Consider the following 18,422-nt stretch of genomic DNA (forward strand, 5'->3'; position numbering starts at 1 on the left):
ATGCAAGTTACATATTACTTGCACTTTTGTAATTACATGTAAGACAACTACAAGTTGTGTCCGATTAGGACTGTAGTTGTGTAGTATCCCTTGCTTATGTATGGAAGAATTGATGATTTTGATTCAAGGAATATTGTCCAACAAGTTACATACAATCTACAACTAAGCACTTTACTGATTTGCAAAGTATATAGGAAACATATATCAATTTAACTACCAAGGGAACAACTCAATTTTTCATCAATACTAGAATTGACATTATGTCAAATAGATGTCATACATGCTTCAGAAATATGGGAGTTTGAAGTATACAACTGTTGCAATTAATTTCTGATCACTATTTCAGACTTTCTAATGATAGACAATGACATTCATTGATACATGAACAAAGATGTAAGTTTGCAACTGATCTCTAAATCGAACCCTGACAAGATAGTATTCCAATTAAGCACACCTGAATTGGCTGAGTACCAATTCCGAAGAGCAACCCTTCAGAGGATCTTTCACCCCTCAGTTATGCAATCACTTGGGAGGTATCGTTCCCAATGATTCAGCTGAATACTTGTAGACCTTCAAGCTCCACAAATGCTCAAGTAGATGCACTAGAGAAAAATAAACTTGGATGCCAAATGAGAGACCCATGGGGTCTATTTATACACATAATAGAATCTTCTAGAAGCCTCTTAGTCTTTCTAGAAGTATCCATAACTTTCTAGAAGTATCCATAATAGAATCTTCTAGAAGCCTCTTAGTCTTTCTAGAAGTATCCATGACTTTTCTAGAAGTATCCATAATAGAATCTTCTAGAAGCCTCATTGCACTTTTTAGATAAAAAGTTACTTCATAAAATAAAAAGTGCACCTCAATTTAAAAATATAACATCTTGGCCCCAAATAATAAAATATAATGTCTCCAAGAGCATAATGAGCCATCCATTCACCAAATAAACGCCAAAATGACTCTCTCACCACAACCATCTGCCTACGAGAGTCTGGAATAGGCAAACCCACGTAAAGTGTCATGTCATACTAAAGAGGGGACATGACAAGTTGGAATAAGTCTTAGTTAGTTGGAGTAACTCTTAGTTAGTTAATGAAGTCTCAGTTAGTTATTGAATGAGTCTTGGTGGTTGAGAGAATCTCTCAAGTTAGTTAGGATCCTCCCACCTTTTTCTCAAGGCTCCTCTTCTATAAATACTGGAAGAGTCTATTGTAATATTTATCTTTTGGAAAGCAAGCAAAAACTCTGCCAAATTTACAGCAAGAAGTCTTTGAGCTTATGTATGTGGATTGAAAGGTTTTGGAAGAATAATAAAGAAGGATTACTCAAGTTTTGAGTCTTTGAGCTACATGTTTGAGTTTGAATCTTTTTATTTCTTCTATGCAAAGTGTTTCTAAAGGAGCTTAGTCCAATCTGATTTGAAGTCTTTGAGCTGCAAGTAGAGAAGATTAATTAAAATAGGAAATCTCTAGAAGGAGCAGCAAGTCTTTGAGCTTGCGTCTATTCTTGAGGAAAAATTATTGTTTGATAAGAAATAGCAGCAAGTCTTTGAGCTTGCATTAGTTCTTGTCTTTGTGTTAAAAGAATAAATTATTCCAGTCTTTGAGCTGTTGTCTTTTATTCATTGTAAAATTTAGTATAGCAAAGGGTAGATATAACTTCCAATAGTCAAGTCTTTGAGCTTGATATTGCTGTCTCGTCCCGAAGGAAGTGACAGAAGTCTTTGCGCTTTCAGGAAACTTCATTTCCTTTCTCTTATTTCACTTTAAAATGGTTACTGTTGTTATTCAATCGCTATCATTTTCCGTGAAGAGAAAAGGATATTGTCTTTCTTGAAAAAAGAAGAAAGATTGCTGTCCCATGCCATTTTACTTTCCAAGTTGTAGTTAGATAGGGGGAGCCTTCCCTTAATTAGGAGAGTTTTTACTCGTGTGCTGTGGTTGAAACCACAATTTTGTATATTTCTCCAAGTGTACAAAATTTTCAACCAACACAAAGGACAAACACCTCGGCATTCATCAAGTCAATCTCTCCAGGTTGGGGCTAATGAACAACAAGAAGGAAGGAATGATGATGAAGCAACATCCCCCTTCAGAGAAGATAGACCTTTGCCTAAGGAAATACAAGTGAGGGAAAGAAAGTCTTCTATTCCAAATTGGCTAAAAGAAAGACTGACAAAGGTAGTTGTGGTTGAGGAGGAAGAACAAGTATTCAATTTGGAAAGTCTCATAGGAAACTCCCATGAAGAGATAGAAAAGAAGAAGGCCACAAAGATGTCAAAGGTAATTAGAGATGAAGCAGGATCCAGAAAGGTACAAATAGCTACACCAGTCGTGGACAAGTATGAAGATGAGATTCTAGCAGAGGAATATGATCTAGAGACATTTGATCTTGGTCCACTTACCTCTGAGCAAGCCATGGAAGAAGCAATTGATTCAGTGAGAGCACTTAATGACAAACTCAAAGAAGAAATGGAAAAGAATAAGAAGCTAGAAAGAGAGGTTAGTGCTTGGAGAAATTAATTTAGTCATCTTAGTCAGCCATTGAGACGACAAGATCCAACAATATCACCTTTGCATGCACTTCCTCCCGAATAGGTAAATGAGGCAGAAAAGATGAACTTAGCCCAACTCATGAGTTCTTGGATTGATGAATCTTACAAGGTAGCCATTGAATTTGCAACAAGGATGATGAAGACAGTCCATCGGGCTATCCAGGTTCTTGAGGTCATTCATAATCTATTGATAACTGTGGATGCATTTGCTCACACTAGAGATGTTGTCATCCCCGTCTTGGTCTTGCAAGTGATAAGAAGGACACCGAGACAGATTCTAGTACAAGAGAAGATAATGGATGGAGAAGCCCCTAACCTTCTACAGTGGTCAACTTTGCTCCAGATGAAGGAAGTTCTTTTCGAAGACATCAATACCAGATGCAGCCGAGTTGAAGACACCATCCACCCTATTCAAGACAAGGTGTTTGATATATTGTGTACGATCCTTGACAGAAGGATTGAGATCGAGACAGATGTGGATGTCCAAGAGTTGGAAGACAAGATCAAGATCATTTTTTGCAAGGAAGAGAACATGGTCACAGAGGAGCAGCGAGGTCAGATGTATGCTACTATGTTCCTGATTGATAAAACAAAAGAGCTAGAGCCTGGATGGGAGAAGACTCTTCTCATGCTTTTGATCAAGTCCTCCACTTGGAAGAACGAATGAAGAACCTTCATGAGATTCCCATTGCTGAGATTGAGGGGATTACGTCCAAATTCATTGAATATGCTAGAAAAGAGCATAGGAAAGGGAACAAAGTTCTAGATGAAAAGTTGTTACAAAATGATGTGGCAACTTTATTCCCATTGGGCTATGTTCCCTCGTTATTTGTGCCAATTCTTATTGGCTATGGATTGATAATGTTTATCTAAATGGGGACTTTTTTGTAACAAACCCTAATTAGGGTTTAGGTGTCAAAATCTCAGCCGTTGATCTTCTTTTGATCTAGGCCGTTCATTGTATTTGAGAGTGCTATATAAGCCCTCACTCATTTCATTTTAAAGAGTTAGAGAGAGTTAGAATTTAAAAAGAGAAATAAGTTTAATATTGTCAGCAACAGAGAAATAAGTAGTGAAGAGAGAAAGTTGAACAATTGTTTTATTTGGCTATGAGATCAATGAAATATTGAAGTTATGGTGTTTTATTGCAATCCTTGTGGCTATTTTCATGGCTGTTCATCTTCTTGAATTACTCTTAGTAGAGATAGCATTTAAGTTTTAAGATTGAAGGACGAATGTTGTGCTTGATCTTTGGAAAAACTCAGAATCCAAACCACTAGCTCCTTACTGATTGTAAGAACGCCCTATGTGGTCAACTGGAAACATTGAGATTGTTTAAGAGTTCAATCATTGTTGGAGGCATTGATATGTATCTTACTGATAGTATCTATCCCCTTGGTGATTTGAAAATCATTGAATCCCCTTAGAAGATCGCACCAATTCCAGTGGAGTTGTAATCCTTTGGCAATATTGAAATTGGTAGAGTTTTATCAAGACCAGTCCTCGTTGAGTCGTTCTTTAGGATTAGTTTAAGTATCACCTCCTTAAAACCTTTATCTTTTGATCTTTTTGAAACATCAGTTAGTATTAGGAGAATCCTGTTTCCTCATTTGAAAAGTAGTTGCACGAACAAGCTTTCCTTGAAAGTACGTAAGGCCCCTTGTAAAACAGCAAACACAACGACCACTGGTGCTTATCCACGAGTGGAGATCCTACATAACAGAACCTTGAAGTTTCTCCGATTGATCCTTTTGCGATATCTTCAGCATTCGGGAACTTTACTCAAGAGAGGATAAGATACCTCTGGGTATTTTATTCTGTGTTTGGTCGTGTACAAAAGACACATCAACAGGCTGCTGCTTGAGAGGAGCAGAACTCAGAATCCTGGTTGCAATAGGGATGCAGTTTGAGCCAGTCGCTACTTTCTTTGCCCAAGAGTCTAAGTTTTGATGCTTCGTTGGTGCATTTGGCCAAGATTTCTGATATTTTGCTTGCTAAACAGAGCTTTGAAATGGGGGGCTTCCTCAAAAGTTAGAATTCTTCTAATAGCTCGGAAAACTCTTGAGAGCATGACGACTAGCCTGATTTTGAGTCCGCAACGGATTTCGAATCCTTTGGTTGCTCTGAAAATTAGATCTCGGGTCCTGGTGTAGAGGGAGAAAACCGCGAGCAGTCCAACGCTGGTTTCTCATGGCTCCTCCTACAACATCAAAAATTATTGTTACAAAGACAGAATAGAAGGTTTATTTAAGAGTTAACCAAAGTAGTATTTTTACTACATAGTACATACTTAACTTATCTCATTTAATTTATTTGTGACAGGTCTCCTTATTGGCAAGAAATGGTTGATGCCCTTACCATATGCGGGGCGAGGTTCAAAGCCCCTTTTGAGTCTGATTTGAGGGGACCCATTTTGACTCAATTGGTGAATGATGTGAAGAAGGAATTAGGTGAACAACGCCAGATATGGAGCACTAAAAGTTGCACCATCATGACTGATGGTTGGATGGATAGGAGAAATAGAACTCTCCTTAATTTTCTTGTTTCTTCCGCAGGTGATTGATTAATTTTAGTTTCATTTAGTCTTTAATTTTTTATTTTTTATTTAATGATTTATTGAATGATCATTGATCTTGCTTTATTTTTTTATTTCTGGGGGCACCGTTTTCATCAAGACCATTGAGGCCTCCGCCCATTGCAAGAATGCCACCTACCTATGTGAGCAGATAGAGGAGGTGATTGATGAGGTGGGTGAGGAGAACGTGGTACAGGTGGTGACCAACAATGCAGCAAATTATGTTGCTGCATGTAAACTTTTGATTACAAACTAATTTTGTTTGCAAATTAATTACTATTTTGTAACTTCATTAATTACAATGCAACAAATTATGTTGCTGGAGGTAGACTATAGATGGGTGACTATTGATGGAGAGGCACCCATCTATAGTTTGGACTCCATGTGCTGCCCATTACATTAACCTCATGTTGGAGGATATTGGAAAACTCCCATGGGTCAAGAGATGTGTAGAAAGGGCGAGAAATGTGTGCAAATTTGTATATAATCATTCATGGGCGAGATATTGGCTCTTAAGAGACAATACACAGAGCAGAAGGAGTTAGCTCGTCCAAGAATCACAAGATTTGCCACAAACTTCATCACATTGCAGTCCATGCTTCACTGTAAGTCGGCCGTGAGACGTATGATTGTTGGTGAGGAGTGGTCTTCCTCATCCTATGCTGCCACCCCTGTAGAGAAAGATATGGCAGACTACATTTTTTATAAGTGAGACTTTTGGGTCCCTTGTGATGAGATAGTGAAGGTAAATTTTTTATAAATTCTACAATTTAACTTTTTGTTTTATAACTTATTCATCATATTCTCTTATTTGCTCATTTTTCTAAATTACACAATATTTTCAATTTTGCAGTTTGTTAAGCCCTTGGTGGTTTTGTTGCGAGTTGCGGATGGAGAAAAGCCCGCAATGGGCTACATATATGAGGGCATTGGATAGGGCAAAGGAGGGCATCAAATCCGTCTATGAAGACAAGTATGGTCCCATTTGGGAGATCATTGATAGGAGATGGCATCATCAACTTCATAGGCCCATCCATGCAGCCGCCTATTATCTGAATTCGGCATTCCATTTTATCCCTTCTTTCAAGGCTGATGTGGAGGTCCTTAATGGGCTATACTCGATCATGGAGAAGATGGCACCTGTTGGTACTATTCATACAGAGCTTATTTGAGAGCTACAGTTGTTCTCAAATGCACAAGGGGAGACCTTCTCTCGTCCTATCGCCAAAGAAAGTAGGACAACTATGATGCCAGGTAAAAATGAATTGTAAGGCTTAATTTTAGTTTTATTGTATATTGTTTTTGATTAATTAAAAACAGGTTTTAAGGGACCCGAAACCCAGATACATAAGAAAGATATTCAATATAGCAACAAAATACTACAACAGCAAAACACCAGCAAAAAGAGCAGCAACAAAGGAAAGGACAGCAAAAGGCCAGCAAGAAATTGGCCCCAAGCCCAGCAAAAAACAAAAATTAGAAATTCTTCATGGTTTCTTCTAAATGAGTTTATGAGTGAGACTTATTTTATTTATTTTTCTCATTTCAAACTCAGATAATTGGTGGAGCTTTTTTGGCCCAATGACATCAAATATTCAGAAGTTGGCCATTCACATCTAGTTGTGAGCGCAATTGGAGTATGTTTGAGCACATACACTCCAAGAGGCGCAATAGATTATCTGTGAAGAAGATGAATGATCTCGTCTTTGTTCACTACAACCTCCGCTTAAGAATGAGAAACAATGCATTAGCTGACATCTCTCCTATCATTCTGGATGAGGTTGATCCTGATGCGGAGTGGGCCACTGAGACAGATCCTGCGGCTGTCTTTAGTGATGATGACACTGATTGGATCAACCAGGTAGATATAGAGGCTGAGGTTGTAGCCATGGCAGAGGAGGAGCAGAGAGCACAAGCAGAGACAGGAGATTCAGAGGCAGATACTGATAGTGACACAGATGTTCCTGATGTTGGTGAGCATGGCATGGTGTCACAGGGAGCGGCTATGGCTGTCGAATCATCCAGGACCTACCTTAGGCTTGTAGTTGTATTTACCTTTGGTATTTGTGTGGAACATTTGATGATGATCATATGATGACATGGATTTTTTATTCCATGAGTTTTGTAATATTGTATACATTTGACAATATTTATATATCTATGTTTGTTATTTTCTGCAGCTACAATTTGCATTTATGCTTATGTGATTGATGTATACTTGTGTATGTAATCAAATGAGCCAAGTTCGATGATGTTATTGTGTCTTTAAGGTGTATTCAATAAAGGGTGCACGAAACAAGTTTTAAATCTTTTAAAATCTCTAAATTTCTTGAGTTTTTCACTTTCCCGAGTCCAACCAAGTCTGACTCCGAGTCCTGAGTCCTAGTCTGAGTCGGCCTTGCCGAGTCCGAGCCGAGTCCAAGTCCTGTTTCATTTGCACATCAGCCCAATGCTATGAAGAACAAACATCCATACTTAATCTAAGACACAAAGATATTTTATTAGGATTTAACTTGACAGTTTTTTAAGTCAACTTGACTCATATTTCATGAGAAGTGGTTAACAAGAACCAATCTCACATGAGAATGGATGATCCACTTGCACTCATTGCATCTAGGTGATTCTCATGTGGATGAAGCATCAAGACTTCCCAGAAACTAACCCATCCTAGTACTACTCGGACTCAAGTGCTTTACCTCAAGAGCTAAATGGGATTGATCTTGGGAGGAACTCCATGGGTAAGCACGCTTGAGAAAAAGTAATGCTAAGATGGGTAATCTCCCAAGAAGTCCCAATGCCTCACCCGTATGAGCATCATCTAGCTACAAGAAGTGCTAAGTGAATCATCATTGCTCATGAGATATGGGTTTTTGTGAACTGCTACTTAGAAATATGAGTCAAATAAATTGTCTCAAAAATTAAAAAGTTAAATCCCAATAAAACATCACATAATTTGACACACTACCAAAAACCACCTACTTACTTTAAGAAACTATGAAACCCCTCCATTTCCTGAGAATGGATCATAAATAATTTAGGACCTAAAGCATGGTACAATTAAGATCGAACATAATCAATCCAAAAACTTCTTTGAAAATGAACAGAAACTGCTAAAACTTAAAGTATTTACGTCTCCTCTGTTAATTTTAGCTATTATTTGACAGAAAAAACTACATAGGGAAAAGCTTAAGGGTTAGGCAGAGTAGGATCTTACAAATGCTCAGTGTGGAACCACGTGTCATCCCTGGGAACCAAATTTTTTATCACAAAAGAAATAATTAGGGCTTATTTTCTGAAGAAATAGAAAACTTATATAAAGCGATTGCATACTTTAGGAAATAACGAGGACCTATCCAAGAGTTGAAACTTTTTACCTGTCGTGAGCATTAAGGTTTCCCTCCAGAGCCAAATCTGTCCAGTGCGGGGCATCTATTTCTTCCTGCAATCATTCACAGTGTAAAATATACAGAACACCAGTAAGGTGCTTTGAGGGTAATTTTTTTGGCCGATAGACAAATAATTTACAAATTTTCAAACTAGATCCATCAAAGTTGAAAATGTTAAAAACTTTTAAAATGTATGTTACAATCTTTTACCTTTGTCCTTTCTTTACAAACCTTCTGTATAAAGTGCAAGCAGTTGTCCATAGAGATGAGCTTAATGCTAAAGAGAGACGAGTAATCAAAGTTTAACAAAATACTGCATCCAACCCTTGGTGCAGCATGCCCAATATAAACAATAACAAGCGCAGTCACATATGAATTTAACAGAGGAGATATTCTTCACTCTTGGAATCTACACTAAGCACTTCAATGAGCCACAAATTCAGGAATTAAAAATATTGAAAATTTATGATTAAAAAACATAACCCCCATCTTTTATATCCCTGAACTCCACACATGCAAGATAATCTTGGTCTCAGATACCAGGGGCGAGGGATATCTCCTCTATCAAAGTCATCCATCACTGCAGCTCACAGTCTGTTGGGGCCAGTCCAAGTTTCTTTGACAGAACAGATATCTCTAGACTGGCATCTAAGCCAAATTTTGCCCAATGTTGGGATTCATATATATAGATGGAACAGGAAGGTCTAGTTTACTCTCAAGCTTAACGATGAGATCAAAACCCCGTACAAAATTTGAACACTACAGAAAGTAAATGTAAAAAGAAAATCACTGACGGATGCCACAATCTGGTCCTGAAATACCGAATTGGTATCTGGCTTGGTCTTGACCTAAATGACAGCCACTACATCTACCCTGAAATTAGCAGTTGTTTCTCTTGTATTTAAGAGTTACTTAAATTGTACAATCTTCAGAAAATTTACCGGTAAATTCTGTTATTCTATCTTGTATTACCCTAAAATGAACATCCTACTTATTTTTCAAAAGCAAAAATCGCCATTCTATTCTATACTTCTAAGAAAATCAACGCTAAATGTTTTCCATGAAATACGTTGAAACAATTCTGTCAACAGCATGTAAAAATCTTTAAAATGGAAATTCAAGATTTCTTGTAATTGCTCAGAAATGAGTGCAAATTACCAGAAATTCATCCCAAAAATCGGGTGCTGTAAGGTCTGGCTTGCGAACAAATTGCAGTGGTTTAATAGCTCCAGCCGCCATTTTTGCAAACAAGAAATTCCTACATCGCCCAATTCATTTTTGTTTAGCTAAATTATAACGCAGAATTTCTCATGTATTTTTCACCCGTTTGGTGCCCGCTGCCGAGGATGATACTAGACACAAGTTTTTGAATTTTGAATTTTGAATATACGTAGAAAAACTATGTAGTCGGGAATTTTAAATTCTTCATTCCTGTACTTGAATACGTGGGGCTCATGGGTCAATGGCGTACATTAATTTGAATTAGCTTGTTAATGAGATTGTAGTGGTATAAAAGAAAATAGAAATGCTTTACCCATACCATTTTATATATATATATATGGAGAAATACATAAAATTTGTTTAATTTAATTTTAAAGAAAATAAAATAAAGTAAATTTGTGTTATTAGGTGCATTATGACAACAAATAGTGAAGTGAAAGTGTGAATCTTTAATAAAAACTCTTATCTTCTATTTTAAATTTGAAAAAGTATCAAAGTATTAAAATTTTAAACATAATATTTAATAATAAATATAAATATAAAAGTTAAAATGAATCATTTCTTTTGTTTTTGTTGTTCATATGGACTTTCTTTTTTAAGTCATTTTTTGTTTTTGTTTTAATAATGCATTGATCTATTGCAATAGTATTCTTACTTTGGTAGGAACTAATAATATACCTATTAACAAGTGATATATTTTTGTACAAGTTTGATTCGTGATTATATTTTTTTAATCTTTCTTTCACTCTCATTGTAGTTATCTCTAAATATTTTCTATTTATTTATATGTATCTCATCCTCGATCACACATATTCTCATTCATTTATTCTCACTTTGAGATTACCACCTTAGTCTTTTAGTCCATTTCCTTATAACTCAAAATTGACATAAGTTAATCTTAAACAACACGAGAATGATCCTTAATTGCAATACCCCAAATTCAAAATGTAACTTTCTCACCCCTTTCTACTAGTCATTATGAGCTATTTTAACACAATTTTATGTGATATTTTATTATATCACAATATTTCAAGACATTCAATGTGCACTTAATTTAATAGAGGATAATCATAAGAAAATTTAAGCATATTATTAGAGAAATTATTTTTGAAGTTGTTGGTTAACAAGTTTGTCTTTCCAAAATAATAAATAAATTAACTCTATTTCACCCAAGTATGAAGACAAATTGCTAACAAATAGTTGGCTAAACTATTGATTAGTTTCCCTCTCAATTTTAAAAAGGTACAACTCCCTTTTTATGATCAAATATTTTGTTTTTTGAATATTTAAAGAGGGGTACTTTTAACAAGAAAGTAGTAAAGGCAATAAACTTTTGCACATAGTCATGTTACAAATGTGATAAATGAACTTGAAACTAATAAACAAATTTGGAAATATTAACTTCAAATGCACCGGTTGGTGAAACATTTGAAAATAATCAAGACTAGCATTCAACACAAAGATTGAAATAGTAAAGATGAATAAATCACTTTAAATTTTATCAAAATTTATTGAACCCTAGACAAAGATGAATGCCACTTAAACAAATATTTTATCCACAAAGAAATGACAATATTCACATTTCATTCAAACTCATAGATTTAAGATGAACATTAAAGTAAACATTCAATTGTTAGTTGGACAAAAGTAAAAAGATTTCTCTAGATAACAACAAAATTTTATTGATCCTATATCCAATTGTGTCTCACTCTTGAACTACAATGCAATGGAGATCAAAATTATGGACACTTCAATAACTTCCTTTAATTACATATTTATAAAGTCTCCTTGTGTAATTGCCCAAAAGTCTTTCAAACTGAATCTTTAAAAAGAATCATTTAAATAAATTTTAAAATACATTTAGCTCTAGAAAATTTTATAAAGTGACTTTAATCCACATTGGCTCCATCTACTTGATTTTGTTTTTATGCCCTCAACCGAGCTTTGTAATCATTTAGAGTTTGTGTCACTGCAATGATTCCTTCACACTAAGGAATGAGAATGTTGTGAGCTCTAAATTTCCATGACACCTTGTTTGCACTCAAAACATCAACTCTAGTAGAAAAATATGTTGGATTGACCTCATAATAAGATAATGTTGAATCTACTCTTGCCAGCTTCACTAAGTTTTCTTTGTTAAAAGCAATATCATCTGAGAATGCATCGCTAGTGTTGTTTTGGATGGAAATGGGGTTCAAAGGTTAGCTTATGTAAATAACCTATTTCATAGACATTGCATTGAAAGGAGAATGAACTCATTATATTGAACCTCAATTCTAATAGGAAGAGGGTTGAATACTAATTGGATTAGATAATTCCTTTTGATTGATTTGAAAATGTAATTGAAAGGATGTAATTTGAATGTTAGGTCTAGGGCTAAATGATGTGAAATTGATAGTAATCGACATATACATGAAATCTCAAATTAGATATGAAGTCGTAGATGCAAATACAAAACAAGGATGTGGAGAGGAACCTTTAATTGAAGCCGAGACACCTGGATGCACAAGACCAAGAGTGTTTGTGTGTCCTAGTCCTCTCTAGGCATCCTGGTCCTCTTGGGGCATCTCGGTCCTCCTAGGGTGTCAAGGTCCAGAACTAGGTTCATTTTGGTGACCTAATCCTTCACTTTTCACTTCTGCAAAGTCTGGATTTGGTTGTCTCTTTCTGCTGAATGCCTCCTGATATTTTTGTATCCATCAAATACCTATAGTTGCACACAAGAGGAGAAAAATGGTGTTGGGTGGTTTATATGGGTTTGCCTAGGTTAAACCTGGGTTTGGAAATAACCCTTGAATTGAATTAGAAATGTTTGAATTGAAATAAATGAGTAAATTGACTATACCTTCAATTGATGATGCAACATCTTTAAGATAAGTCCTCCATGTGTTAATGCAATAACATGATAAGTCACATAAAATTCATCATGAAATCATAATTGAAACATAATTGAAGATACCTTGATGTAGCTTGCTACTCCTTGAATCAAATCTACTCTTAAAGTGTTGCTCTTGAATGAAATTTGTAGATGCAAGAATGTGATAATGATGTGATGATGAAATGAATTGATAGCCTAGATGCCTTATATATGGATTTCAAAATAAAATCACCTTTCAGCTAACTTAGAATTATCATATTTTTGTGTGGGTCTAGAATTGAATAGGATAGGACTGTCTTATTATCCTCCCATAATTCAAGGAAAAGTACCTGATAATTGTTGTCTCAATTTTTGAAAATTCAAAAATTTGACAACCCTTACCAAATCTTGGTTTAAATGTCATTTTTGTCTCCAAGGAACATTTTATGAGGTGCAAAACTCATATTTGATAGGTTCAAATCATCAAGGGGTGTCTTTGCCATTGTTATCCAAGTTTTGGCCTTCATTTTGGCTATTTTCTGTGCAATTTCTGGTTTTAGAGCAGTTGGTGCAAGTAGGAGATTTTTATACAAAATTTGCGATTTTAAGGCTCTAGAGCAGGCTTTTCAAGGTGAAAAGTCTACATTTCTTGATGATAAATCAATCACGGGTTTATCTTCCATCTCTATGAAATTTTTGGTTACTTTTGGCCTTCATTTTGGCCATTTTCTGTGCAATTTCGGGTTTTAGAGCAGTCACTACAAGTTGGGGAACTTTCCGATGTCATTGAAAGTAAATATATTTACTTGTAATCGATCTTCTGAAACTCAATTACAAGTGGGCTCATTGTTTAGAATGTCAAGTTACAAGTCAAGTGGGGGTCTTTTTGAGGTGATTGCAAGTAATTGAAATTACAAGTCTTTCAACTTGTATTTGCCTCCAAGAAACCTGAAATTGGCTTTAAGTCAAAAAGTAACTTGTAAAGTGACTTCCGAAACCCAAAATTGGCTCAAGTCATATTTGAAACTTGTAAAGTGACTTCCAAAACCCGAGATTAGCTTTAAGTCATATTTGAAACTTGTAAAGTGATTTTAAAATCCCTAATACAAGTTATTTGTAAAAAGCAACTTGTAATAAGTAAAAAATAACCTAATTTGCTTCAAGTAAAGGATTACAAGTCATTGTAACTTGTAATGGGTCATGAAAAACCTGAAATACTTGCAATGAGGAATTACAACTTATTTTAAACTTGTAAAGTCTTTCAAAACCTGAAATCAGTTTTGCAATTGATTTTTACTTGCTCTTGCTCATTCAAACCCCTATTGGGGAGATTTTTGGCATGAAGAACACTTGGCAAGGTCTGCAACTTTATTGAAACCCCATTTTTTCTCTACCTTTGCCATATTTTTGCAAATTTTATTGTGGTTTTTGACTTCTTTCCTTGACCACGTAAAGACTTGGTGCTTGTTTCATTATCATTGTTTGATCTTTCAAGCGTGGATAGGTATGAAGGTTTTCTTTATTACTTTCATTAATGATTGTTTAATGTTTCTTTACTTGCTCATTGCATCTAGGGTTTTGAAAAAATGTTTTCCCCACAATATTGCAAGCTTATACCCAATCAAAATGCTTACTTGCAATCGGGTCTTCAAGACCCGATTACAAGTGGAAGTGTAAAAGTGTTTCCCTACATTGTACTTGCAATCAGCCTTCCAAAACCCGAAATTGGTCCAAAATGCACTCAAAAACACTTGAAAATAAGTCTCTAGAATCCAATTACAATTGCAAACTTGTATTTTCCCATTACACATATGAAGTTGCATGTTCATTCTCCACAATTGCAAGTCAATGCTCTTTTTTTTCCACACATGTAATGCAGTCCTCAAAACCCGAAATTCCCTTGTGAGCCCATTTTTACATCAGTTTATCCCTTCCCTTGTTAGTCTTGTTTGCACACATGACCTACCAAACCAACAAATAAAGGCATGGGCCATATTTTTCCAGCAAATTCCAAGATTGGAAGATGATAAAAAGAAAGAACAACGACGTGATGGAGCCATACAAGGAGATGGATAAGTGATATGGATGAATGAGAGCATATAATGCTTTCAAGATAGAGATAGGCTTCTTACCTCAACCGTGCAAAGCACTTCCAATCCTGAACACTTCAAGTTCTAGCATCCTGAAGCAACATGAAGATCATCACAGACAAAGGTTGATGTAGTTAGAGTCGTATCTTCAGACACATAAAATAGTTTCAATTATGCATTTGTAATTTTGTTTTGACAAGTTACATGTAAAAACAAGTTTTGTAATTGAAGGTGTCACTTTTACTTGCATTTTTGTAAAATGTAATTACATGTTTTAAGCAACTACAAGTTGAGTTAAATTAGGACTGTAGTTGGAGTAAGTCATGGTGGTTGAGAGAATTTATCAAGTTAGTTGGGATCCTCCCACTTTTTTTCTCAAGGCTCCTCTCCTATAAAAACTTGAGGGGGTGTATTGTAATCGATATCTTTTTTGGAAAGCAAGTAAATTCTGCAAAAAATTGTACTCATAGACTTCGAGCTTTATAGTTGTAAATTGTTCTCTTTTGAGTAATATAAAGGAGTGTGGGATTTCAGACTTTGTGTTGAAATTGTACTTTTTTCCCATTGTGTTCTCGTGTCATTTTGGAGCATTGCTTTGTGCTTACTTGAAGATTGTAGAAGGTTGTTAAGAAGAGCTTCCCCCCAAATACTTGCATACTTTGTGTTGCAGATATTGAAGGTGGAATTAGTTTAGTTTGTGATTTGAAGTTGAGAAGTGTTGCAAGACTTTGTGCTTGTAGTAATCCCCATTTGAAGTGGTTTCTAAAGTGCATCATATTTGCGGACTTTGTGCTGCTATACATTGTACTTTGTTCTTAAGTTATCATTATAAAAGGGTAGATAGGATTTCAGATATTCAAAAATTTGTTCTTGTTATTGTTTTCCCATCCCTGAGGAGCTGATGAAAGTCTTTGTGCTTTCAAGAAACTTCATTTCCTCTCTCGGTTGCTTTAAAAGTTGCTCTTATTATTTCTTTGCAACTGTCATTACTTTTCTGTGAAGAGAAAATAATATAGTATTCCCCGAAAGAAGAGGAAAGATTGTTATCCTATCCATATTAGATTAAATTAGTAAGTAGATAGGGGGAGCCTTCCCTAAATTAGGAGAGTATTAAACTCACACACCGTGGCTAAAACCACAATTTTGCACATCCCTCAAGTGTACAAAATTTTCAACCAACAATAATTTCAACCTAACTATTTAGGGATGCAAGATAATAGGGTTCTAATGTCGATAATAAGTTTGTATGAAAATATATAGTATTTGAATGGGGGAAACATGTCTTGAGATTTGAAATGGGGTAGGATGTACGATAAATCAAGATAATAAAAGATAAAAGGGCACATCTAGAATTAAGGACCCAAATAATAAAGTGTAAGAAGTGAAATAAGAATCATAATATTGAATTAAATACTAATTTAAATTAATAAAGGTCCTATAATGGATAGAGGAATGTGAAATACTAACACGAGTGCTAGGAGAGTGTGAAATTTGATACCCTAATTAAAGGTGTACAATTTACGACACTACATGTGTTTTGAAATTCAACTTTTAGTTCATCTACAATGGCATCTTTTATGAACAATTATTCTTCTTAATTTGATAACCAATATCTTTGAATTCTTATATAATTTCTACTATCATGTGATTGCATTCTATGAGTAGCTTGCTTTGTTCCTTGATATTTTGTTTTAGGGAGGCATCTTTCCATTTTACACTTTCCCCGCATTATGCATTTGGTATCATTGACATTAGGAACAATATTTTCTATTGCAACTTTGTCCACGCCCATGTCAACAATTTCTTTGAATTCTTGTTTTATCTGTAGTCACAAGGCATCTTCTTGCTTTGCATTAGCTATATATACATTGACACCATTCCTTGCTATAATCAAATTATCATATACCCTTCTCATCTTCTCACTGAAGGGAGTCCCCTTAGATTTCAAGTCTTTGATCCATTCTTGTGTGGTGCTTCCTAAATGGCTATCTCTTTCAACTTTTCTTACTATTATTTCTATGCTTCTCAGTTTGGATCAAAGTATATGCTTTAGATGAACTGATAGGTTAAGAAAATGGATTGACCAATAATTTCAAGGAATTGGTAAGCATTTCTATTGTTTTATTCTATTTCTCTTTGTCTTGTTTGTCATTTTCTATTATTCTTGTTAACTTAGTTGCAGTCACTCGGAAATTATGAACATCTCCATCCCTACTTTTAGGTCCTAAGTTCACCCTAGTCATGTTGAAATCAACAGTAGTAGCCTAACTGAGTTCTTTTTAGATGTGTGATTTATACAAACAAGTTTTGGGAGTTATCATCTTCTATCAGCCTAGAAGTAGTCTCCAAATTCTTAGGCTTTGGGGACACTTGTAGTAGTTGTCCCACAATGTTATAGACATGCAAATTCATAGGTACAATTTTCCACTTCTTAGAAAATGTATTTTCTAACCAAGATGGAGAAGAGGTGGAACCAAAAGTTGTTAAAAAATAATTACCTAAGTAAATTGAAGAGACCTCTTTAGAGGGGTAGTCTTTGTTATAGGGGAGTCTTATCTTTGATTTTTCTCAAATTCTTGTAAAAGTGGAATAATTTATTTCTATTACTCCAATTTCTTGTTCTTGGTCACTTGTTTACTCCTCCCACTTATCTTTTTCAGTTCCCTTCTCTTTTCCTTTCTCTGAGTCTTTCTCTACCAACTCATATGCTCCTATGTCCTTTAGTGATCCATCCCTAAAGGTTTTCTCTAGAGATTTCTTCTTCTTCGGTGGTTTATCTCCACTGCACTTCCTCCTAGAGTAGCATTTTATTGCATGCGAGTAGGCATTGTGGAAGAAGAGGTTCCCACTCAACTTGGATTAGCTTGTCCTCTTGTCTGTTGTCCACTCTTGGCATATACCTTAGAGGGTTATTCCTTCTTATCTAACCAAATTTGTGTTCTTTTTTTTAGAACCACAATAGTCCTTGACTGAAGGTCTTCATGATCTTATAGGTTCTAGTCTATTGGGATTATTGATTGCATTTGGATATGTGAAGTGTAGATAGGATCCACCAAGTCTGACTCATCATCTTCTACACCCTAAATATACCAACCTAACCTAAATGTTACAATTTTCCCTAAGCTCATTCTCATATAGCTTTTCTTTATCACTTCATAATCATCTAGTTAGTCTAGCTAATAATCCTCCATGTGTGGCATATGATGAAATGTAGGGCCAAGGTGTGAGTTATTCTTCACAAAATCCTTACTGACAAAAGGAAACTTGTAATGATCATAGGTGGAAATTGTGTATTTGATCAAGTCCCTTTCAATATTAGGGGCATCTGATTGTGATTTATATATGTAATGTCCAAAGCTAATACAGAATGAGATCCATACTTTCTTCCTTTCAACACACCTCTTATTTGCCTTTGAGACTTGTCTACAAGTCTCAATAGGAATGAATTTAGCTTCATCATATTTTGGCAATTTGTGGGGAATCCCATCAAAACCTTCTACATTGATGGAGGTGAATCTTTGGAACTTTATTAAGTGACTACCACAGTGATTTATCAATTGGATGGCCTTAAGAGTTGGGTTTTGGCCCAGATCCCCTTGAAGTTCTCTAACTAATCTCATTGAAAATACATCATTTACTCTTTTGAATTTAGAGTATGTATTCTCCAACTACAACTAAGATAGTAATTGTAAAACTGAATATGATCATCATAATCCTCAACACATTTGATCCCGGGTGT

The 18,422-nt window shown here is 35.3% G+C and overlaps 1 protein-coding gene across 2 annotated transcripts in view; it reads right to left on the minus strand.

Annotated features, from left to right (window-relative positions):
- LOC131079051 (uncharacterized) overlaps nt 1-9,960 on the minus strand; it is an 82,823-nt gene extending 72,863 nt beyond the window's left edge. Inside the window, exons 1-4 of one of the 2 annotated variants that reach the window (XM_058016933.2) lie at nt 9,674-9,960; nt 8,726-8,792; nt 8,504-8,568; nt 8,344-8,373 (exon numbers count right to left, since the gene is read on the minus strand). In XM_058016933.2, coding sequence (XP_057872916.1) covers nt 8,344-8,373; nt 8,504-8,568; nt 8,726-8,792; nt 9,674-9,684 — 173 coding nt within the window. In that variant the 5' untranslated portion in view covers nt 9,685-9,960. The remainder of the gene's footprint in view (nt 1-8,343; nt 8,374-8,503; nt 8,569-8,725; nt 8,793-9,673) is intronic. The other variant, XM_058016931.2, reaches the window with a different exon arrangement.
- Nucleotides 9,961-18,422: the final 8,462 nt, after the last annotated feature.

Source organism: Cryptomeria japonica, chromosome 4, assembly GCF_030272615.1.
Source record: "Cryptomeria japonica chromosome 4, Sugi_1.0, whole genome shotgun sequence".
Taxonomy (NCBI): domain Eukaryota; kingdom Viridiplantae; phylum Streptophyta; class Pinopsida; order Cupressales; family Cupressaceae; genus Cryptomeria; species Cryptomeria japonica.